The 25,659-nt window shown below is 39.3% G+C and overlaps 1 protein-coding gene across 6 annotated transcripts in view; it reads left to right on the forward strand.

Annotated features, from left to right (window-relative positions):
* Window positions 1-10,945, forward strand: part of FMN1 (formin 1) — a 445,431-nt gene extending 434,486 nt beyond the window's left edge. For 3 of the 6 annotated variants that reach the window (XR_012373582.1, XR_012373583.1, XR_012373586.1), the window contains 2 exons: window positions 9,005-9,130; window positions 10,866-10,945. Coding sequence is in view for 2 of the 6 variants with exons in the window: in XM_073876758.1 (XP_073732859.1) it covers window positions 138-182 (45 nt within the window). In the remaining 4 variants the exon portion in view is untranslated. Of the gene's footprint in view, window positions 1-137; window positions 8,979-9,004; window positions 9,131-10,865 lie in introns of those variants that run through there. The other 3 variants (XM_073876758.1, XM_025884106.2, XR_012373584.1) reach the window with 2 other exon arrangements.
* Window positions 10,946-25,659: the final 14,714 nt, after the last annotated feature.

Raw genomic sequence — 25,659 nt, forward strand, 5'->3', positions numbered from 1 at the left:
TCTCATTTCTAGGGCATTGAGTACAACTCTATTCATCATTCTAGACCAAAACTTGGAGAAATTTATCAAAGTTTGAGGAAGATGAAAATTAAGAACAAAGAATGATAATAAACTCCTATTTTTTCCTCAAACAACAGAAAGAAAGACTGCGTCAGAAGGAAGCCAGCGTGACCACTAACTAATACAGAGCCATGTGAGAATGACGGCAGCAAGATGCATTTTCTTGCATCGTCTTTTGCAACACTAGGGCTGCAGGATGTTCTTGAAAGATACGTCACCAAATGTTTGTGTTGCTCATCTCTTTCTGAGGTCATTGCAGTAAGCACCTCGTGCCTTCTTAAGGGAGACCCTTGTTAAGCCACAGGAACAATGAGAAACTGTTTAAGGGAACATTGTAGGGATATTTGATTATTGTTTCTTGTAGAGGTCCAAAGTCATGCCATTACAAGACCAGAAGAAATACCAAGATTTTCCAGATGTTTTTAAAAGTGGAGATTTCAAGCTTTCTAATCCAAGCTTGATATATATAAACTTGTGACAGAAAAAGAGAAGGATCTTTTATGACAATTGCCTTGAGAGGATTCGAGCCTTGATCTTTCCACGCTGCTGGTGTGACTATTGATCTTAATTTTGATCCTGTTGTGGCAAGATCCTACAGTATCTTTCTCACCAAAAATGTTGAAACTTACCAAAATTATTTTTTAAGACATCCAAGACTATGGATTTTCCAGATGAGAGAAATGGTTATTTTGTTGTTGTTGTTGTTGTTGTTGTTGTTGTTGTTGTTCATATAATGGAAAGGACAGAAAATGGAATTATACATGGGTAGAGAGGGAGTTAAATAGCCATAAACTTCATCCTGGAGAAGAAATTACTGTACAGGGAGTTGACATCAGCTGTTAAGCAAGACCCATTCTTTTGTTTTTATGTGAGTTCATTGTGGTTTCCTTGCCCAGCTGAAATTCCGTACCCTTAATTCTTGGAAGAAACAGTGATACCCAAGCCAACATAGGCTTGGAGGTCAAAGTACCTGCTTGGGCAAGTGACCCAGTCCCAGCGCATTTCACATTTCAGAATGTTTGCGAATGGGTAAGGCCATGTTGGCATTCAGCTGAGCTCTGCATCATGTTCTGGAACTGTGTGTGTCTGTACCTCTCCCACCAACCTCAGGAGGCAATTTCCAGACAAGAGAGCAAATGCTACTCACAGCCTTTCATCATGACACTGACAGGCATGTGACCTAGGGTGAAGCAGGAGTCTTTGATGTTGAAAAAATTAAGAGCACAAAAAAGATTCTTTACATCAAAATGAAAAGAAGGTGATTACATTAATATAAAGCTTTGAGTGGAAAATCATGGACAGGCAGCTTTTCTGACCCTGGGAGCCCACATGATTGCTGCCCCTTGAATCACAAGGGAAACCACCTTGGACCTCTCCCCTGACATTTTTTTCCTTAAGTCACCTCTCTTCTAATCTGTCTTGTGAGAGGAGAAGAGAGAGGACTGGGGTTGGATTGAGAATAGGATCAAAGACTATCCATTTTCGGCCTTGAAGGGAAAGAGGTCCAAGCCTTCTCCAGTTGGTGGACGACAGTCTGGAGGTGGGTAAGAACCTTAAAACCCTTCCTGATTGGGCTGCCATGTGTGGCCTTGCCCCTGGCCCCAGCCTCTTCCCAGAACCTCTCAATTTGCCAGGTACCTGAGTGTCCCCCCAGGACTGCCTGCTAATCATCAGTCCCCTCCGGGACTCCCTAATAGAGTCAGCTAATTAAAGCAGCCCTGTATCCTAATATAATGCAGTCAGGATCACATCAAATCACAGAAGCCATATTTGTGCAGGTGCTAACTGCCTTCTCTAATAATTCAAAAGAAAGGAATATGGTAGCATGGTTGGGTCTTCCCCCCCCCCCAATTCATATTAAGAGATGAGACAAGCAAAACAAAAGGAGCTGACATTACTAAAAGAAGTTGCTCATGAGCCAGAAACTTTCCATTCTGCTTTCTTATATTGTTTCTCTTCATTTTCACTCAACTGTGAAGAAAACCTAAGAAATTCATCGATTTAAAACAAATTCCACTTACATTCATCCTGTGCTCTGGGACATTCCTTCTAATTTTATCGTGCAGAAAAAAGTGCCCGTCTTGTCCATGCTCGGGGGACCAACTCTGAGTTCAGTGAGATCAGCATATGTCTAGATCCTCATTGGTCCCCACAGACTTGATGGGCGAGCGCAGCATGTGCTTTCAGTGGAGTCACCGGTCCACTTCAGGTCTCTAAAGAGGATACTCACAAGAAAATCACTGACAGTAAACAGGCCTGTCACTCTGGCCACATAACCCTGCAAGAACATGCTCTCAGGGAACCAATGCTGAAGAAGAATGAGTGGAAATATTTAATGTGAGAATTAGACAAAGGCAGCCCAAGTTGGATTCCATTCACATGGACAGACTAGCAACTGGCAGTAAAATGCCTATTTCTAAAGACTGTACTTTGGCTGCTCTGTTGGTAAACCTGGCGATTTTGTCAGACTAGTCAAATATAATAAGTTAGTGTATTAAGACACTAGGGCAGAATCTCCATTATTCTCACCCATTTTCAGTCCTGCGTTGTGTATCTGGATGCCCCCTCCATACACTTACTGCAGTGTTGGCACGGCCTTTGTTTCTAACAGAAGTCGATGCTCTGAAATTTCACAAGAGCTTGTTCAAGGTGGGCCATCTAAAACAACCTGGAGCCCCTTGAAATTACTGCTCTAAGATGCAATTGAGATTATGGTAAATGCAACAGATGTCTCTAAAGGTTTCATGGAGAGGAAGTAGTTAGTGTACCACTTAAGCAGCTTGAGCATTTTTGGCAAGCGGGGTTCAAGTGGCTTTTCTAAGAACAGCCTTCCCCAAACTAAGAGAGAGAGTGGCCAGTATTGCTACTCTGTGTTTGACCAGACACTCACACCCAACTTTACTAGTCAGACTCTGAAAAACCTTGACTTAGAAGCAACATCATCTCTTCCTAGCCGGGAGTCATTACATCTGAGGACATAGTTGGTTGGATAGCAGTTTAGACTCTTGCATGAGTAACCTGCAGTCATCATCAAGCATGCAAGTATATCATATATTACACTAAAACATGATATAAACATGTTAGGTAAAAAGCATCAAGGCTGTGAGGCGTCAAAGATGAGGTTAGAAGGAGGTGTACTGTATGGCTTTTAACACAAAAGGCAGCTTAACGGTGGGGGTACGGGGGGAGGGCACAGAAAGAGAAAAGTGTGGCCAAGCAGAAATAGATGATCATGATGACGATGGACCTGCTGCCTTTTGAATCCTTGAGTTGACATGTCTCTTCAAATGCCCACCAAAAGTACCTAGGAATAATGGAAAAACAATTTCTGAAATCTGGGAAGTAGAATAAAGAAACCCAGCTGTGTGAATGAACCCATCTTTAAATGTTCTAGCCAAAACAAATATGGCAGTATAGTTGAGGAATCAACTGCCAGATTGGGTGCTAGTCTTGGACCCCTCTTAGCCCCCAGTAAGCTACTGAGCCCCCCTTAGGCACCTCTTTTTTTTCCTAAGCACCATAAGGAAAGGCATTTCCTAAATGAACAGCTTATATGATGCTGGTGGAGAAACTGAAGGAAGGAATGAAACTCTGGGGGTGGTATTGGAAACCTCCTTGCTACGGTTCTTCCAAGGACCGGGATTGGATGGAGCAGAAGAGTCATGTTATTTTTGGTAAAGATTTGCCTGTTGGCCTGGGATTGTACATCTCTCTGTAGATTATACTGTGCACAATGGGGCATTTTCATTTTAATTATATTCTTGCTTTCTCGGATGTTGTATCTTCTCATTTCTGTTTCTGCTTCTCCCTTGCCTGACATCATAGACACAGATCACTGCACACAACATTGCATGCAGCAGTATAGCCTAAGACAGCGCCTAGTCCAAGTATCAAGGGGAATTAGCAATGCAGACCTGCAGCCTCTTTCCCAGTAATCAGACTATAACCTTAACAGGGAAACCTCTTCATTCCCTGACTTCCTAAATCAGCTTATTTTGTAGTACTCTCCCCTCCTCAAATAAAGATAAAACCAACTTGGGGCTTTCTGTGTCAGGGAGGAGAAAGAAGTCCAAAATATATAGCTTTTTTCCCCAAAAATATCTGGTCCAAATATCAAATATATCATTTTATAAAGTAGATTTGCGCATTATTTTTCTTTGATTCTGCCTGTTCTAATTAAAAAAAAAAAATGACCAAAAGCTGGAAGGGAAAGAAAAAGCATCAGATTTGGTAATTTGCAAATTAGTTTATTAATTTCTAAACCACACAAAACATGGACATACTGTGAAATCCAATGTTGTGGAAATCCTGAGCACAGAAAAATTGGAACAGCTGTGCGGGCTGATGAGCATGGACAAAGTAAGAGCTGTCTGTGGCCTGCTTGAGACTTTAGCCTCAACCAGGCAATTTTTAGAGTTTGGATTCAAAAGAGTTGAAGATTGCCCTGAATAGTATACTTTTTAAAAAGCCACATACAAGGAAAGGTGGTGTGATATAATGGAAGAAGTGGCCAGACCATTACACCATCCTTACTCTGCATTCTCTTTAAGAACAGTTGATAAATGTGTGGAACATCTGGAAGGCCATCAAAACCACATTTCATATATCACCTATTGTACCTTTAGGAACAATTCAGCTGAAGAAAGTGGACTGAATGAAGGAATGAACTTTCATTCATGTCAGCTACTTTGTCATCAGGAAGAAATTGGTAACACAAGAGAAACAAGGCTATGAGGCCAAACTAATAGTATTTAATATTTGAAAAGTATGAGTCATTTTTAGCCTTGCCACAATGCAAGTAACTTCTTGGTTATGTTTCCACCTTCTAGCTACAGAGAAAAACAATCCAGCTGCTTGGAAGCTTCCCTTTTATTGGTGCAAAAGTCACTTAAAGAAAAGCACCTTTGGAAACTGGCCTCCGCATGGCTGGCTGCTTGCAGACACGCATCACAGTATTTATAACCCCATTAGCAATTGAATCCAGGCATCACTAGGCTCTTACTCACAGCTGTATGTGACCAAGAGGCCCATTTTGTGTCATTTCTACACACACATCAGTTGTTGACACCTTGTTAGAGCACTGAATGCTAGTTTCACAATTCTTCATTTCCCCTTCCAGGGAGTGGGCAATCTACCAAACCCACCCAAATCGACTCTTTGCTGCAAAGGAGTGAATTCAAGAGCATTTTAACATGCAGGGTTGAAGCCAATTCAGTAGCCTTAGTTGTGCCAAGACTCTTAATCAACACTGTGGTATAAACCTAGCATTTGGGAAATTTGTGTAGTTGACAACTTAATTGGAAACGTGAAGATATTAAAATGGCAGCCATCTAACTCTGTCTCTTCAAACCCTCGTGCAGCTTCTACCAGCAGAGATGTTAAGGAAGCAAATCAAGCCTCAGTCAGGAGACCAACTGTCCTCAAGGAGAGCTTACTAGGTTCGCTTCCCCTCTACTCCAGTCCCTCTCTCAACCAGCCTGGTGATAACCAGTAACACAAAAAAAACCTCCTTTTCATCCTTCTCTTCTCTGGTATGATGGTTCACTTCAGTCAGGAGCTCAAATGAACTCCAGACTTTATTGCATATTACATCTATGAAGTACTTGTTCATGAATTTTGTCTGCATTCTATGATCTGGAGAAGACCAACTTAATCTCATTTTTTTTTTTAATAGGAAAGTGGTAGCTAACACCACCAACTTATCCTTCTGTATTCCATCTATGCTCATATAACTTTCTGTTTTTTAATCTTCTCTTAAATGTACTAAGAAACACCAGTCTGCCTCCTTTTCTGAAAGCTAACCCAAATAGTTCTGGGAGCTATTTTTTTATGCTTTGTGTGAAATTTGATAGCATTGGGCTAGAAAAATGCAAATGAGCCCATAGTTTCCAGCAGAAATTCACCTCCCAAAAATTTGTCATTCTTTTCCATGGAGTAAACAACTTCTGCTATATTTAGGCTATTTTGTAGGCTGAGCATTTCCCTAAATTACACCTGTACAGACACCAAGGGGCTCTCTGTCTTTGAAACTGTAAGGAGGTCTTACGAGAGAATGAGTATTTCTCCGCACATATATAGTGGGAGCCCCCAATATGTTATCTTGTACTTTTCCTGCATTCATTCTTAGGCATGCATTCACCATGGTTTGTCAACATCTTTGGCAAAATTGTACTTCCTTTCCTTCATTGTCCTCTTCCAGAGCTTGCTTCTATTCTTGTCTCATGAAACAAATGTATTTTCATTTATTGAACTGGGCCAGCTTTCCAAAATGAAAGGCTAGTTCCAAAGACACCTGAGCATACAAGGAAATTATTCTCTACCTCCCCATGGCATGGACAATAAATGTGTTCAGGAATGAACAACTCTCTGGGAACTCTTGGGATGATTTTGAATTCCAGGGTTCTATGAGAAGCAAGAAAATAGGTATATAGCATACAAAAATTGTACTATTCTTCCCAATAAGAGACTAGAGGAGATTCAAAATCTTTACATCTTAGATAGGTTTGAGTGAACTATAAGTAGCTCATTTTTTTTTCCCTTTCTTCTTGGCAACTTGTCCCTGGCTATAACCTTACTTTTTCATATCTGACCCCCAACACATAAAGAAGGTTGTTTCAGCCTCACTGGGACTGCACTCTTCCAAAGACATCCATTTCCTTTGGAAACAAATCTGTGAGTGAGGGGAAAGTAGTGTAATTCTCCTGTCTGTCCAGAGTGACATATGTAGGGTTTGGGGGTCCACCAAAAGGATAGGTCTATCCCAAATCACTAATTTTACAATTCTGTAATGTTTCAATTCCTCAAGACACAAATAATGTGACCCCTACTGTTAGTAAATTGTATAATCTTCAAAGAATATAAGCGTTATGAAAAAAGGACTTCCCTTTAAAGGAGTCTAAAACCCTCCTAAAAAGGCAGAAACTTATAAAATTTGAAATTGAGCAATTTTTTTTAGAGAAAACATGTCATTGATTCATCATAGTTTTTTCCTTTCATTGAGTTTTAATTTAGACTAGCGTGGGAAGCAGGGTGCCCCTGGACTTTGATTTAGGGGATCGTGCTTTGGCCTGGAAAATCAGCACTGAGCTGCATGCCCAGAACCTAAGTGAAATCAGTCAGCATCCTAATAGGAATCAGGCCTAACAAATGTAAATTACTTCAAGTCCTTTAGGGCTTAATTTTCTCAGTGACACCAGGGACCCCAGACGCGGCTTCCTAAAATGCATTTGATCCATGTGGTGATGTCTCCATAGGATCTTGGGAGATTGTAAGCAATGGGATGTGGGAGTAGAGCAGGAGACGGGGAGAAGGAAATTTTGAACACGGTGGCCAGGGTGCATGTTTTGCTGATCCACTGTTGGGAGGCTGCTGATTTTTGCCTTGCTTATATCATGGATGACCTTTCAGTGGCAGCTCCAGGAATCTCATCAGGCAAATGAGAGTGTTCAGTATCTCTTATTGGTCAGTGTCTGACAATGTGCTGGAAAAGCAGGTACCCTAGTGAAATTGGCCTGTGTTCAGACTCATTCCCATGGGGCTGGTTGTGCATGGGTCTTCCTGTTTTGTCTACGCCTGTCCAAAACTCATTGTGGCACCGACTTCATGTCACTTTTCTCGCTTCAGTATTTGCGCTTCGGCCTCCCCTTCCTTCACAGCCCACGGCTTTTCCCCTCACTTTACCTTTATAGTTTCTCCAGAATCCAGCCTTAATTACCCCCTCCCTTCCTCCCCTCAAGCCCGATGCGCCATTCCCCAGCCCTTTGGACGGGGTGCTGTGCTGTCACCAAGTGAGACACAGCACTGTGACTGCCTCCTGTTAATGTCAGCATCACCTCATCACTTAGGCAAAGAGGGAAAAATCCATAAAAGAGATGGAAAATACATTTCTTTTTTCGTCTTATTCTCTATTTTAAGAAGGTGGAAGGGAGGGTTCTAGGCCATTTAAATTTCTCTAGATTGTACTTTAAGCCTTAGGTCTAATTAGGGACCATCCTTTGATAAGTTATAAATCAGTCCAGTCTCACCATCTAGGATGTGTAAGACTAAAGTTTTGAATCTGAAGGAACTTTTCTGTGCTGCTGGACAAATTGACTTAATTCTGTGCAAACAGTTTGAATCACAGGCTTTTTATTGCCACCCCATTCTTACTACTACTCATGATCCAAACATCTACATGAATCTGGATCAGGATGTTGACAATTTGTGGTTATTTTCAGATCAACAGTAACTGTTACACTCTTGAAAGTGCTTAGAAAGAAAGGGTAAGCATGTCCTAAGTAATCAGTCTTTGGACCTGGAAAAATTGGGCTTCTCTGTTAAATATTAGATCAATCTGTAGATGTAATCTTAAATTTTCAGCAATAATGAAGAAAGTTTGGGAAATGAGAAGGCACTTTAAAGACATGAAACCTTACATTACATGCTCTTGGACATTTTTTTAATATAATAAGCTAATTGGATTCAGGTATTTTTCCCTTTAAATTTTTAAAAATATGTATTTCTAATTTGTTTGCATATTTAATTTTGTCAAAGCTGAGAAATGTTCATTAGTTGGATTTGTAAATGTCATTTGCATCCAAGTGAAGTATTTATTTTTAAAAAGAAAGGGTGAAGGAACCAATATTGACTTGTACATAATGAAAATATATGTGTGTGTCTATATATATATATATATTTTTCCTCCTTGACATTATTTGGTCACCACATCAAGTGTATTTTTGTACATAACATATTGGTTAAGAAATGTAGATTGTCTATTCAAAGAATTCTATCTCTGTGATAGATTATATTTATCCTAATCTGTTGATACTTCTGTAATTTGTTTTAAGAGATAGAACTCTATTTTTTGGAATTTGCAGAGAACTGCACTCATGGCTTCCAAATGTAAATATGATGAGAATATTTTAATAAATCTTGGTTTCATGCCTGCTGGGGTGTGGTGCAGATTTGTTTTCAGGAGAACTTCGGACTGTCTCCCAACAGTAGTTTCATATGGAGAATACCAGTCATCTGAAACGTTCCTTACTGATCAAGTGCAGTGTTATTACTGAGCTGCAAGAGCTGGGTCTTGGTAAGTCCATCCTGTTTCCTTCTTTCTCCCCTTTCCATCCCACCAACAGTGAGCCATCTGGCTAGGTGTTCAAGGCTAACATGGAACAGACAAGCCCAGCCAGGCATTGGCTCAGCTAGGCTGACCAAAACAACGCTGCCTGAAGATAAATTGCCCAAGGTGGGGGCGTATGGGCAGGACCACAAGTATTGATGACTTCAAGCTATGGGTTAGTAAACTATATACCAGGGAAACCGAACAGAAATATAACTATTGTGTTCTAGCACTAAGCACAAGATACAAATCCTTTTCAAGCAATGATAGGACACATGCAAGTATTTATGATCAAGAACCAAAAGACTTTGGGCAAAACACTCTTCAATTTCAATAAAAGTGTGCTTGTGTGTTTTTAAATTTATTTACTCGGTGTTCCTAAATGCCATGTGCTCTTAAGGTCTAGAAGTTTGCTGAAATATGCCCCAATTTATAGAGATACATTTCATGAACAGACACAGTTACTGTCTGGGGAGACATTTCATCACTGGGAAATCTTCTGAATCCTAGAGTCATAGAGTTGCAAAAATCTTCAGACATCGGATGAAATCTCCTATTTCACCGAGTAAAAACAACTGAAGTCCAAGGGACTTGCTGAAAATCACAGTTAGTGTTGGTGAACACATTAAGACTAGAATCCAAATCTCTTGACCCCAAGGCCAAAGCCCTTCCCACTGCTTGCTTAACTCTTTCATCATGTTAAACTGTTCTCTTCAAAATGCAGGTCTCCGCCTGCTATCTGACAATGGAGTATGCTCATGAAATTTTCATAGGCCCAAATGGCATAATGCAAAGAAGCAATTACCATTAATTTATATGGAAAATTATCTGAGCATTCCCAGACCCCCAAAACAACCTCTCTCAGACTTTTCTGATACCTCAGGACACATCTTGCTAACGGAGGCACAAAATCAATCAAGATAAAGCACAGACACTCACAGACACGGTTCAAAAAGCTGTAATGGCTTGATGCTGAGTTGCTGAGTGTAGTTCCTGGGGAAGGAGCTTGGCGGGGCCCTTCTCAGCTCGCTTGCGTGCATGCTGCCTCTGTAAGGCTCACTGCAAAACAAATGCTAAATGCCATTTTTGCTTTTTGCTTTCTTTTTTGTAAAAGTGAAAATCTTCAGATTTTTTCTGAAGCGAAACCAAGTACTACTGTAGGTCTTTTGTGAAAAGCAAAGGGAAGTAACAGGAACTTTCAGAAAGTGGGGGATACCTGTACACCATTATGGAGAAATATTCTAGAACCGTTGTTTGAAAGAAAGGGTCCAAATGCTCCTAAAGGTTTGTTGAAGCCATTATTAAAGTTGTGTTCTGGGGCGTCTGAGTGACTCAGTCAGTTAAACTCTTGATTTCAGCTCAGGTCACGTCTCAGGGTCGTAGGATTGAGCCCTGTGTCAGGCTCCATGCTCAGCAGGGGTCTGCTTGAGATTCTCTCTCCCCCTCTCTCTCTCTGCCCCTCCCCCTGCTCACTCTCCCTCTCTCTAAAATAAATATTGCTTTTTTAAAAAACTAAAAATAAAGTTGTGTTCTGAATTAGAGCACCTAGCAGAGGGCAAAGGCCTGAGTATCAAGGAACCTAGGAAAAATATCAGTCTACCTTAGGAAGAATCTCCTCTCTATTTTAATCAAGGTTTATTCTCCCTTGCTGAGTGATAGCTGTTGAGTTTATAAGTATACTTTTTGCCTATTCTTTAAATAGTCCACGGATGCTGATGGCCCAACTAACAGGCCATAAATTCCTGAGGCTAAATATTCCACTTCAGATTCCAGCTGCCCACTGCTACCTGCCTGTGATGTATTCATGGAAATAAAAGACTTGACAGTTGGCCTGCACTGGCCCTGCCTGCGATGGATGCCTGCATCACTTTGGATGCCTTTAAGTCTTCTCAAAGGAGAGCTACTTCATGCCCATCATTGTGTGATACTGAATGGTAAGAGAAGGTAACTATATAATTTATCAATTGATGCATTAAAAATGCCCCCAAACAGTGGATAAAGTCAACAATAATCACTTCTCATTTTTTATGGTTTTTGTTAGTTTGGAAATAGCTCAACTGGGTAGTTCTCACTTTGGAGTCTCATAAGGTTGTAGTACTATGTCTGTTGGGTTCTCAGTCCTCCGAAAACTAGAAAGCTTGAGTGGGGCTGGAACATGCATTTCCAAGATGGCCGACTCACTTGGCTGGCAGGCTGGTGCTGGCTCTAGGCTCAGTGTCGCCATAAGGGCAGGCTTGAGGGATCCAAAGCAAAACATATAACACTTTTTTGACCAAAGCTCAGAAGTCACACCCAGTCACCTTCATCTTAGTCTACTGGATGAGACATTTACAAACGTCTGCCCAGGTTGAGGGGGTAGGAAAATAGACCCCACCTCTTTTTTTTTTTTTTAGACCCTACCTCTTGATGAAGGAATGTAAACACCACATTGTAAGAAAAGAATGTGAGATTGGGAGATATATTGGTACAACCATCTTTGGATTATCTGTCCAAGTAGCTTGCCCTGTTCTTTCTATCTGGCCTTACTCTTCCTTCTCTTGTTCTTAGTTTTGTTCTGAAACTAAACATCAGATTTTTTTTCAAAATTTTCCCTACTCTTTTTCTCCAAATATTGTCCCTCTACCTGCATATCTGAGTACAGAAATACCTGTCTTCTTCCTCTGGATATAGGCATTCTTTACCATGAAGAAAGTGAGATATGACCTAACTGAGACTTTATAAACACTGGTGGAGAAAAGAACTTAAAGGTGACCTTAGAATTTTACTCCTCAGTCATAAGCCTGCATTTCTTATCATTTGACTAGGAGCAATATTGATCCCCACTGAAGCTGTGTCTTGGCCAGTAAGTAAATGAAATCACATTTTTCGGTGGCTAGAATAAAACTCTGACTATTACAATTCTGTATAGGTATTAATACAATGGAATATTATTCAGGCTTAAACAGGAAGGAAATTCTGACCCATGCTACAAGCTGCATGAACCTTGAAGACATGATACTCAGTGAAATAACTCAGTCACAAAAAACCAAATATTGTTTGATTCTACTTACATGAAATTAATACCCAAGTCAAATTCATAGAGATAGAAAGTAGAATGATGGTCTCCAGGAGGTCAGGGGGAGAGGGAATGGACTTGTTCAATGAGTATGCAGTTTTAGTTTGGGAAGCTGGAAACATTCTGGAGATGAACAGTGATGATAGTCGCACAACAATGAGAATGTATTTAATGTACAGAACTGTACACTTAAAAGTGGTTAAAATGGTAAACTTTATGTATATTTTACATGGTAAAAAAAAGTGTATATGTATTAAGGACTTCCTACATGCCAGGTGCTACATTAAGCATTTTATATTCATTACTTTGTTTAATCCTCATGATAATAATTAATATGAAGTAAAGATGACTAGTATCCCCATTTTGCAGATAAGAAAACTAATGCTTAGAGAAGTTGGTAACTTTCCCATGCAATTATAATCTTATTTTTGAGATATGGTAAAAACATTGTTCTTCTAACAGATCCTTCTTTTTCATGTGATGCTGCCTATTCAAACCTTAGTGTAGTTTTTTTTATCAAATATCTAGCCCAAGAGTATTGAAGTCACCAACACTTCTGTAAAAGCCAAAGAAACTAACAGCGTGGAGCTCTGTGTGTGTGTGTGTATGTGTGTGTGTGTGTGTGTGTGTGTGTGTGTATCCTTCAAGGGACAGCTAATATGCACCTTCCAGAATTTTCTTCTTTCTGTACATGACATGAAGTAGAGTATAACACAAGGCAAAAAATGAATAGGAATTGGTGAGAACCAAATGAGGAATATGGTGAGACTAAGAGAAGCTGCCACCTAATCTACCTCATAATGAATCAATCTGGAAATATATTTGACAAGGTAAAACAATATCCTATCAACAAAGAGAATGTTTGAACAAAACTGGATTGTGTGGTGCTAGAATTTCCCAGAGTCTCCTATCAATATTGTAGTATGTCCATTGCTTGATTTGAGGTCAAATTGAGACCCGTTTGGACCTCATTTAGAGTCATTTTGAAGTTATTTGCTGCTGAAATTAAATCCTTCTGTTGGGAGAGTATTTTATTGTTAGTGAAAGAACCACAAATGAATAGATAGTCGTTCTCAGTTTTCTCATGCTGGCCAGAACTAGAAGAGAAAATCCCTTCAAGAAAGAAAATGCCCTCGCTTATACTTCAAGTTCTAGAAGACATGAAGAATTACCAAATTGTACAATACTTTGCCTGATCTTCAAAGATTTCCATCCTAGATCCTGAGACCAGAATGGTTTGGCCATTTTTGAGAAACTATTGCATTTAGGGGGATTTGTTCCACAGAATAATGTGGGGCTAAGAAGTGGAGAGAGGGTGCTAATCTAGAAACTCAAGCCCCTCTGTTCTTTAGCTTCTACTTCTGGTTTTGTGTGACAGGTACGAGAACACTGACCCCACCACACTCTCCCAGTGACCACCTCACAGCTCTTCAAAGAGGCCCTTTCTGATATGACTCCCTCTTTTCACTGGATTCCCACCTAAGACTGAATGGTAACTCAGAGAAAGGTGGTCTTCTGAAATACACATTTTAAATACATGCCCTCAACTGAGAAGTCATGACCCTAAGAGAACTGTAGTGGCAGAAAAATGTAAGAAAAAAAAGTTAAGGACTTAGAGGTTAGAGCCAATCTTATATCCCAGCTCGGCCATTTACTAGCCTGGTGACTTGAAGCACGTTACAGCATGCTAAACCTCTGATTCCTCATTAAACATGGAGATAAAAAAGATCTCAAACAGATTGCATAAGGTTGTCAAGGGTAAAAAGAAATAAAGCAGAAATTCCTAATACAAAACAGTAAACATCATTTCTTTCTCTCATATAGGAACAGTCAGGATTGCTCGAGACCATCTCCTCTCAGTCACAATGGGAAAGGGTTGCCCATCTCCTCAATCCAAGCTTTATCACTTTATTACCTGGTTTGCATGTGAATTGGTTCATTCCGGCTCTTAGAGGTAACATATTCTTTCAGTTCCAGTTATCGAAGACAATATATTATTTATACAAACTTACTACACTTCAATTTCCACAACTGTTTGAATTAGAGGATTTTTAGGACCCCTGATTTCTCTCTGAGCAGCTGTTACAGAAATCACCCCTTATCTTATACAATATACTAAGCAGGAAACACACCACGAATGAAAATGGATGGGCATTTGCAGTGAGCACATATTAATAGCTGAGCTTGGGTCATTGAAGTTGAAAGTTGAAGACTGTTCTGAAGACATTTGTCTTGAAGAATGTTTTAATAGCAAAAAGGAGCTTGGCATGGCAAAGGAAAAGCGAGAGCCTCTACCAGGTGGTAGAATGGCCCATGTGAGAAGCAGGCAATATAGATAGAATTTCTATATCCACGGTTGCAGATAATTCATAGGATATGACAGGGTGTTCTCCAAGCATCAGGAATGTGTGTACATATACATCTCTATGTCAAATTTTGGATCTAGTGTTTACTGTGGACAACTAAAAAAACAGGATAAATTTTTTTAATTTACTTGAAAGACTAGAAAAGTCCTCACAAAGTAAAAATTACTGAATAATATTTGAGAGGAAATAAAAAACTGGAGAGATAAACATGGTATTTGGTGTTGCTTTCCATCTGGGGATTCTGTAGGAGATAACTGAAAGGTTAGGCTAGGCTTTGGGCAGCCTTGGTGTCCTAGAGGGACAGAAGTGAAAGTTAGGGCCCACCGTATTAAAAGCTGATCAAAATCCCCTTAACTCCAAAGAGTTAAGACAGGGGTTCTCAAGTACCAAGGGGCATTTGACAATATCTGAAGACATTTTTTGTTATCAGAAGTGGGAAGAGGTACTCTTGATATCTAGTAGAAGGAGTCTGAGATACTACTAAACATCCCGCAAGACAGGGAACATCCCCACAATAAAGAATTATCCTGCCTGAAATGTCAATAGGGCCAAGATACGATAATATCAGCATACTAGTGCTCTCAGGAACAACAAAAATTCTTTCTGGACACATACACACACATACACATACACATTCTTTCTGGAGGAATATAATATCATCTTAGATCCGTAGAAACAAACCAGTGTTTCAAATAAAATGTCACACAATCAAGGACAAACAAGCATAAGGAAAGAACAATCATGAAAGAATCAGTAGTGACAATGTTCAATAAAAGCAAACAGGCTCTAGATATCAGAAATATCAGCTTACTATGTTCAAGGAGTAAAAATAAAAGATTGGAAATGTTGACAAAGAAAGGAAAAATCACAAAATAATTGCAGAGCAGATTTGAGAGAAAGAAAAATTCTAGAACTGAAAAATACAGTAATTCCAATTAAGGATGCAATGGATTGTGTAACAGCACATTAGAAATAATTCAAAAGAGACTTGGTAAACTGGAAGACAAATCAGAAGAAAATATCCAAAATAAAACTCAGACAGATGAAATACTGAAGAGAAGGGAAGAAAAATCGATGATCTAGTGAGAACAAAATTCTTAAAGCATTAGCACAGTTAATGACAGAATTTCCCAAAACTAAAAACAGACATGAATCAACAGATTCAAGAAGCAGTTAAGAAACGGCCACAGTATAAATGAAAAGTAATTCCCTCCTAAACATATTATAATTAAACTTAAGGAATTCAGACAAAAATAAAAGCATCCAGAAAAAAAGATATTAAAATTAAAGGATCATTATAGTAGAATGGTAAATTTAAACTCACACGGGTAATTCAGTCATGACATTGAAAGTAAAAGGCAATTAAAAGGCAAACTCTGAGAATTTCTTGAGAAAAAAACAAACAACCCTTTAGCTACTGACAAGATATATAAGGATCCCAAAAGGGTGAAAGTAAAAGGATGGAAAAGTGTACATATATCCTCTAAAATAGCAAACATTGCATTGACAGCTGATTGCTCAAATCAAACAGTGAATCCCGGGAGATAATGACGTGCATTGTTCAGTGTTCAAACAACACACAAAAGTGAATTTCTCACTAGAAGCCGTACCCTAAGATCCGTGTAGGTACATTAATATCATTTAAAAGATACTTTAAGGCAAAAAACATTACTTTGGATTTAAAGGAACACTTTCCAATGAGAAAGGCATAATTTACCAAAAAAAAATAAAGCAATTTGAAATTTTATTCTCCTCATGACATAGCCTCAGAATATTTAAAGGAAAAAGGGAACCATACGGAGAAATAGATTGACAAACATTGTGGGAATAACTGATAGAACACACAGAAGAAAATAGAGATTTGAATAGCACGATTGAGAAATAGACCTAATTGATATATATTAGAACACAGCACCTGACAGCTCTTTAAGCAGGTACAAAAGCATTTTCAAAACCTTATCATGTATTGGGCCATAGAGCAAGTCTCAACAAATTTAAAGGAACTGAATGCATTGAATATGCTCTGTGAAAAGAATGCAATTAAACTAAAAACAAATTTTTTTAATCTGGAAAATTTCTATATTTATGGAAATTAAAAAATACACTTCTAAATAACTAGTGGGTAAAAATTTAGAAAATATTTTGAGCTGAACAATAATATTATTCATGAAGAAACTTGTGGAATGTAGCAAAATCAGTGTTTAAAAGGAAATCTATAATCTTAAATGCATAAACAGAAAAGGGTAAATACTAATGAGCTAATACCCATCTCAAGAAATTAGAAAAATAATGATGAATAAGATCTAAAGAACATAGAAGGAAGAGAAAATTAAAATTGGATTAACAAAGCCAAAAGTTGATTCTTTAAAAAGTCTAGTAAACTTCTTAAAACTTTGACAAGACTAGATCAAATCAGAGAGAGACAAATAACCAATATAAAAAATGAAAGACAGAACATAACTACAGAGGCTGTAGAAGGTAAAAAGATAATATTTATTATCTTAAAACTTTATACCAATATATTTTAAAACTCTGATGAAATAGAAAAATTCTTTTTAAAAATATCCAATAAACCAAAACTAACAAGAAATAGGATATCTGAATATTATTAAAATATTAAATAAATTGAAGATAATTGAATCTTTAAACCACTGCCTTCAGTAGCAAAATCGATCAACAATTTAAGGAAAAGATAACACCAATCTCACACGCTCTAATGGAATAAAAAAGGTAGATGACAAAATGAATTTGATACTAAAATCTAATAGAGGCATATAATAAAGGAAAAGTATAGGTTAACTCAGTCATAACCTTAGATCTAAAAGCCCTAAACAAAATATTAGCAACGAGAATTCAAATAATGTATAAAAGGATAATATACCATGACTAAATTGGAGTTATTATTCCAAGAATGTAGCTATTTAATATTGGATAATCAAGCAATTTAATCCATCACAGTAGCAGAATAGAGAAAAATGATCATCTCATTTGATGAAATGCATCATATATTAATAATGAAAAAAAAAACTCTTAACTGGAATACAATAGAACTCCCTAAATCTGATCAAGATGGATGTGTGTTTTGCGGGGGGGGGGGGGTGTACACCTAAGCAAGAATTATACATAATGGTAAAATGCTTTTCCTCTGAAATTGAGAACAAGAATGCTACCGTCATCATCACCAATCAGGTTTATACTGGATAAAGGTCCTAAGCAGTGCATTAACGTAAGAAAAAGAAGTAAAAATGTAAAAATTGTTGGGGCACCTGGGTGGCACAGTTGGTTAAGCGTCTGACTTGGTTTCGGCTCAAGTCATGATCTCAGGCTCGTGACATCGAGCCCCATGTCTGGCTCTGCACTCAGTGCAGAGTCTGCTTAATTTTCTTCCTCCCTCTCCCTCTGCCTCTCTCTCTCTGTCTCTAAAATAAGTAAATCTTTTTGAAAAATATAAAAATTGTAGGAATTAGGAATATATAAAACTTAGTATTTACAGATAATATTACATACACGTATAATCTGAAACAATCTATAGACAAATTATTAGAATTGATAAGCATATAAAAGAGCTGTTGGATATAATACAAGACATATTTTATATAAAATCTGTTGCTGATACACACATACTTTTTTAAAATTTGCAATAGCATAAGAAAATACCAAGTACCAAAGAACAAATACAACAAAATATGTGCACAACCTCTACACAGAAAATTATAAATCACCATTATGATTAAAGACCTTAAGCAGAGAGATACATAAGCATATTTATGCATTGAGTATTTCAGGGTGTTAATTCAGTCCTCACTGATAAATACATTCAGTACAATCCCATTCAAAATCCCAATAGATCTCACTGTGAAAGCTGACAAGCTGATTCTAATATTTGAACCTGAAGGCAAAATGTTAAGAATAGCCAACACACTTTTGAGAAAGAGAACAAGGTAAAAAATAAAAATTAAAAGATGTTCTACCAGATAGCAAAAACATTTTTTGAAACTATAGATATTATAACAGTGTGGTTATTGGTGCAAGGATAGGCAAACATGAATAGAATAGAGAGCCCCCCAAAACAGACTCAGATATGGACACATGACCTAGGACACAGATCTGTAGCACTCCAGAGAAGTGGGGAGAGGATGTTTGCAATAAGTTGTGCTGGGATAATGGGATATTTATATAGTAAAAGCAAAACTCAACCTCTCGCTAATATTATATGCAAGTATCAGTCCAGGTACTTTGTAGATCTAAATGTAAAAAGCAAAGCAATCCAGGTTTTAGAAGACTATCTTCATGATTTGGGGAAAGGGAAAGATTTTTAAACAATACACAAAGAATTACCAAACCTAAAGATTGATAAATTTTACTACATTTAAAGCTAAGAGCTTCTCTTCATCGAAAGATATCTTTAAGGCACAGCCTGGGAGAAGATGTATGCAATATGTGTTTTTGATAAAGGATTCCCATCCATGTACATAGAGAACCCCTAGAGGGGCACCTGGGTGGCTCACTCAGTTGGACGTCTGCCTTTGGTTCAGGTTCTGGGATCGAGCCCTGCATTGGGCTTCCTACTCAGCGGGGAGACTGCTTTCCCTCTCCCTCTGCCTTTCCCTGCACAACGTTCTCTCTCTCTCTCTCTCAAATAAATAAGTACAAATATTTAAGAAAAAAAAGAACCCCTATAAATTCATATGAAAAGACCCCAAATAGTACAATTTAAAAATCAGCAAGAAACTAGACAGGAAAAGACACCCAAATGGCCAGTACATTTTCAAAAAAAGATGCTCACTCTCATTACTGCTCAGGGAAGTCCAAATTAAAATTACAAAAAGATATCACTGTGATTTAATATCCCCACCAGAATGGCTAAATTTAAAAAGACAGACAATACCCAGTGTTGGTGAGGATGAAGAGCAAGGAAACTCTCTTACGCTGTTGGAGATCATGTAGATGGAGACAGCTACTTTAGAAACAGTTTCTCATTATCTGCTACCACTGAGCAAACACACACTTTATGACCTAGCAATTTCACTCTTAGGTAAATAAATGCTCAACAGAAGTGCCTGCCCTTTTTATCGCTTCTCGGCCTTTTGTCTAAGATCAAGTGTAGAAGTGCACGCACTTTTGTACAAAGAGGCACATCCACCGATGTTTGTAGCAGCCTTATTCATAGTCATCAGAATGGGAAACAACTCAAATCTTCATCAAGGGTAGACCAAATAAAGAAATTGTGACATATATTTGCATATTAGAATATTATACAGCAAGGAGACTGAATGAGAGCTACAAAGGACTATGTGGATAAGTGTCACAAACAAGACCAAAAAAACGATGCACACAAAATCATATGCCACATGCTTCCATGTATATGAAGTTCAAAAAAGAGTGAAATAAACAATAATGTTTCTATATGCATACTGAGGTGATAACACTGTAGGGAAGAGAAGGACTATCATAAAATCAGTTAGGATCATGGTTATCTGGGGAAGGGGCACAATTGCATAATTGATAGGCCTGGCGCAAAACTAAAATACAGGGTTCCTTGTTCACAGACTATTAAGAATTTCAAAAAGAGTGACAGAACATTAAACCAAATGTGGAGCCCTCCTAGGCACGGGATCCTAAGCACATCCATGAAGCTGCCCCGGGTAGTGCACACAAAAGGCCTCCACGCGGCTGGCAACGTTCTAGAGTCCTGGTTTTCTAATAATTGAATCAACTTGACTGTGTATTTTTCTGTACATATATGTTAAAGCATGATAAAGAAAGGAGGTCTTCAGAAGGACCAAAATACCGAGCCACAATTTCATTCCAATCCAGGGAGCCTTGAAGGCTAATGCCGATCAGACTACGTGGCAAAAAATAAATAATTTTAAAAGCACCAAATTAGGCATCAGGAGGCCAGATTCTTGTCACAATTCTGCTCTATGACTTGAGGCAAGTTCACTGGACCTTTCAGAATCGAGATTTCTCAATCTGCCAAATGTGCATTCACCTCCCTACCTCACCAGGTTATGAGAATCAAATGATATCAGATAGTAGCTTTAGAAAGAAAAAGTAGATATCCACTGTAAGACAGGATTATTCTTTACCCTTTAAATGCCATGTTTAAATATCCCCGGGCTAGGGACCCCAGGTGATTTATATTTAAATGGTGTCCCCTGGCTCCCTTCTTCATGTTTTGGTTCGGGCGAGGCCCAAGGGACAACAGTGGAATTTCCAGGCTTCTCTACAGTCTTGTGTGCATTTGGGCTCTTGGATTGGAAAGGCCAGACTCAAATATAAATCTCAATTCTTAGCAGTGCCCTCTCCCTCATGCAGGACCCAAGATGTGGCCGCCCGCTTCCCTGCCCACAGCACTGGGTCACCTGCAGACCAGTTCTCCTACTTGACAGCACCCAGTGGCATCTGGGAGCCACAGGGAGAGCCTGAATGTCTGAACAAAGAACTGGTGCTCATTCTCAAGAATGGAGTATAAATTGAGGCTCTGGTCCTTTGGGATAAAATCCCACAGTCCCTATACGGTTCTTTCTCGGGCCATCTCAAGTAATTTTGATCATGTAATTAGTACCTCTTGGGCATTCACTCAACACATTGGAAGTCTCCATTCAGATGGGATGGATTCTAAGTCTTTTGGAAAAGGATGAAAAAGTAGAGAAGAGGCAGGTGGGCCCAAGTCTGAGAGGACAACTTGAGGCAGTCACTTTCAGAGACCTCCGTTTAAAACAAGTGCTTCTGCTAACAATTAGTCTGTAACGTAACGGGTCTATAGACTGGGTCTTCTATTTCCTTCATATTTCTTCGAAACTTCTAGGACGGGGCTCTGTGACCACTGCTGAATTGTATTAGGGACACCTGGCTACTCGGTGCGGAGAGCATCTGCTTTTGCTCCCAAATCCAGAGCCTCTCCCGACTATCCTTCAGGTTTCTAAGAGCCTCTCTTGGGAGCCATCCCCATCTGACTTAAAAGCTTCCGCTGGGCCATCATTCACATTTCATAACCATAACGTAAAAAGTGCTTTACAGCCTAATACCTGATATCCGAGGAACGGACAGAAAACGGGCTGGAAAAGCAGCTAGAGGTGTGTCCACAAAGGGCAGCCCCTGGGACTGAGCCTGCTGCCAAGGTGAGTGGCATGACAGAATGCAGAGAAGACCAGCTTTTACTGGTTTCTTATTCCTTGCTGTTTCATGGTGCAGCCCCTCTCCTGGGAGTTTACAGGGGATTCTTGGGGAGAAGGATCAGAATTTTGCTCATCAATCATTGTGTCCATTTGCAAAGCCTTCTTACAGACAAAACCCCACTCCTGTCTTCACGACTCACAGGCAGAGAGGCAGGGTGGGGCTTAATGAGCCAGAGCGCTGGAGAAGGTATCAGGAGATCTGAGTCCCAGTCTTGCCTTTTTCTCCCACTGGTAAGGAGGCTTCCAGGAATGCCTTCACCCCTTAGCTCAACTTTCTCATCCTAAAATGTGTGCAGTGCTGCCTGGCGACCTCCCAGGGTGATTACTGGGCTCAAATAAGATTCCGTCTAGGAAAAGGCTTTTCAGTGTAATAAAGGGCTAGGTCCGGACGAGTTCACCTGATTCCAGAAGAGGAAATGGAGATGAAGAGAAGCCATGACTCACTCAAGGTCCCACGGGTACAATGAAAACAGTTTGAGACTTGAACCCCTTTTCCTTACCTTCTTTCCAGTGTTCTGCCCAGAACAGGCTGACTTCTTGGGGCAATTGTGCATGATTTGATCCCTGGGAGGGCAGGAACTAGGCCACATGTTTTTAACCCATTCAGCTGAGGGTCCAGTCAATATCGCCCCCTTCATATTAATTGAAGGACATTCCCAGATGCCATTTAACTCTTCTCACGGGGGTGAGGTTGGATTCAGACATTGTATCTCCACCATCAACAGGGCTGGTGAAAGCAAACACTTGGCCCCCAGCGGCTGCCTCACGCGAGCTGCGTCAAGGACAAGAAGAAAACATGAAGGGACTGAAGGCTCTACAGGCTGTAGAGAAGGAAGACATTCTGAGGTGGGTTCCTGCATTTAAACCAGACTTTCCTGCTTTAATATTTTGCTAAGAAGGGTGTTCTGAAAGGATCTTTTTCACAAATCTGGCCAGGACCAGGAGGGGGAAACTTCATTTTGGAGTAAAACGACTGGAAAGGGAAAAGTTCCTGCCCCCGAGTCGTCTTTGTTTCCTTGAGAAAAATGTGCATGAGACTCTGCCCAGCACTTCTCAAAAGCTACTGGCATTTTTTTGGCCTCCATTGAACTACCCCAGTTGCCTATATATAGCCCTGTCTTGTGTAAAGAATTTAAAAAGCATTAGGATGCAGAAATCAAAGAGACAATAAATTTAAAACCAATCTTATTGTCTGCAGCCTAAAGTGTTATTCAGATCAAAGGGGAGGGGACATCTGGCTTCTGGCTTGCTACAAAAGGCAGATCACGTTACCTACCAATCCCTAGATTCATCCACTCTCTCAATTTGGGGGTCTAGAGAATATGGCTTTTTTAGCTCCCAGTGAAGCATAGTAGGGGAATCAGTCAGACCTCCTGATAACTTTTGAAAATAAAACAAGCTCCACAGGATTATATAAACGTATTCTCGTAAGTTCTGCCCTGTGCCTCTCTGGTCATGTGTGAGGCCTTCAGGAGCTCAAAGCTACGGCCATGTTGTCACCACTTTTCTCTACCCCCACCCCCAAAGCTAGAACTTTCTGATTTGCGAATCTAACTTCATAATTGAGAATGCACATCCACATGTGATTATTTGAATCTGTTTTGCCCAAATCACAGTTCGGAACTGAGTCACAGAATGTGTAGTTGAAGACTTATGTGCTGCTTTGCCTCCATTTTGGTAATAAAAGGATAGATTTGTCTTACCATAAATTTTTCATAATAACAGCTTTGAAAGAAGGGTCAGTTGCGCTCTTTGTCTAGCAATTCACTTAGTGTCTGTACAAATTCTATGCATGATCCAGTTCTAAATTACATGAATAAGATCATCCTTGTAGCATAGATGAGGGAATTATAGCAATTTAAAGGCCATTATTAAGATCCCAAACCAGGAACTCTTTAGTCAGTGCTTAGCTCTGATTTCATTTGTTCTCATGAGCAAAGAGCACAAATGCAGGATATGGTTTTTGTTTTGTTTTGTTTTTCAGAGTGTTTCAGAGGGGAACAAAGAAGTAAGCACCACATTTAAGAACATCTTCCAGTAAATCAGTGTCTCAACACAACCCTCTCTTTCCTTACCAGTTCCTCACCCCCAGAAGCCTAGAGAGGAATGCAGACAATGGCAATATGAATTCTGTCTTGGGGACATCACATAAAGCTCCCAGCCTCATTCTTCTTTCAGTGATACGGTTCACTCACTTTCCAATATAATGGAGAAGGTTTCCAATATAATGGACAATGAAGGATCACCAGAAATTGCTTGCCATCGCTCAGCTCCACTTGTATATTTCTGTTTCCCCACAGTTTTCTTTTACTGATTCCAGTTTTCTCCCTGCATTAAGGGCCTTCCAGAAACTTACAAAGAAACCAAAATCTTCTCTTTACTTATCACCTAAGCCTTCTCTACTCACCCATTCTCACTTACCCCAATCTTTCAGGGGAAAGGTTCTCTGCCAACCAAAAGTTAGAAAGAAAAAATCACCAAGAGATTTGGCATGATCCTAGCCTGATAATCTTCTCTAAGAGACATGATTCTTTTCCATAATCACTAAGATTGCCATTTTGTTGCTGATGAAAGACTGTCATTCAAAATACAAAGAATCTTTGGTGAGAGGTAAGAATGAATGGGGAAATTTTAATTTTATTACATGACAGAGTCTCAGAGTAGAAGGATATTTGAGGGTCTTCAGTTTCTGGAGGGAATTGGAATTAAGATTTTTCAATGTAGCATCTCATCAACATTAATGGCTCTTTAATTCCATTTTTTTCCCACAGAATAGTTGACATACAATGTTATATCAGTTTCAGGTGTACAACATAGTGATGTGACAATTCTAAACATGATACAGTGCTCACCACAATGAGCATAGTCGCTATCTGTCAACATACAGCATTATTACAATATTATTGACTATATTCCCCATGCTGTACTTTTCATCCCAATGACGTATTTATTTTATAACTGGAAGTTTGTGCCTCTTAATCCCCTTCACTTATTTCTCCCATCCCCTCACACTCTTCCTCTGGCAACCACCAGTTTTCTGTGTTTGTGAATCTGTTTCTGTTTTTAGTTTGTTTCTTCATTTATTTTTTTAGATTCCCCATATAAGTGAAATCATATGATGTTGTCTTTTTCATTTCACTGAGCATAATGTCCCGTGGGCCCATCCATATTGTTGCAAATGGCAAGATTTTATCCTTTTTTTACGGCTGAGAAATATTCCATTGTATGTATAACCACATCTTTATCCATTCATCTATCGATGGACCCTTGGGTGGCTTTCATATTTTGGCTATTGTAAATAAGGCCACAATAAGCATAGGGGTGCATGTATGTTTTTGAATTGGTGTTTTTGTTTTTCTTTGGGTAAATACCCAGTAGTGGAATTACTGGCCTTAATTCTGTTTGGCGAGTAGTGCCCAGTTTGCTCTGAATCCTGGGTGAACATCAGAAGTGAAATTTTGGTTTGAGTCTGGCATTCCAGTTCTGACAGCATGTCTGGAAAGGAAGTGAGATTTGAAATGTTTTGTAAAATGTAGAGGGAGAGGCCAAAAGGGAAGAAACTAACCTTTCCAGCCTTGCTGTGAATACCTGGAAGGGTGAATTTTCAGCATCAGCTATCAGGACAAGAAAAGTAAATACCATTATTTTCTTTTACACCAACTTCTATTTTTTCTCTTGTTTTCTCTTTACAAACACAGCCCCTCTCTCTGGAGCTCACTGCCATGTCCCATTAACTTTTCTAGATGCCTTCCTGCTCTCAAAAAAGCCTGAGAGGTAGGGGTTACACATACCCTAACTACTAACCACTAAAAGAAAAACTTAATGCTTCTCTTAATTACAGTGTTGAGAACATAAAATAACCTATGGCTCTGAAAAGACCCAGGAGTGCCTCCA

Source organism: Callorhinus ursinus, unplaced genomic scaffold, assembly GCF_003265705.2.
Source record: "Callorhinus ursinus isolate GAN/ISIS: 27379988/994484 unplaced genomic scaffold, GSC_fseal_2.0 scaffold25, whole genome shotgun sequence".
Lineage (NCBI taxonomy): Eukaryota > Metazoa > Chordata > Mammalia > Carnivora > Otariidae > Callorhinus > Callorhinus ursinus.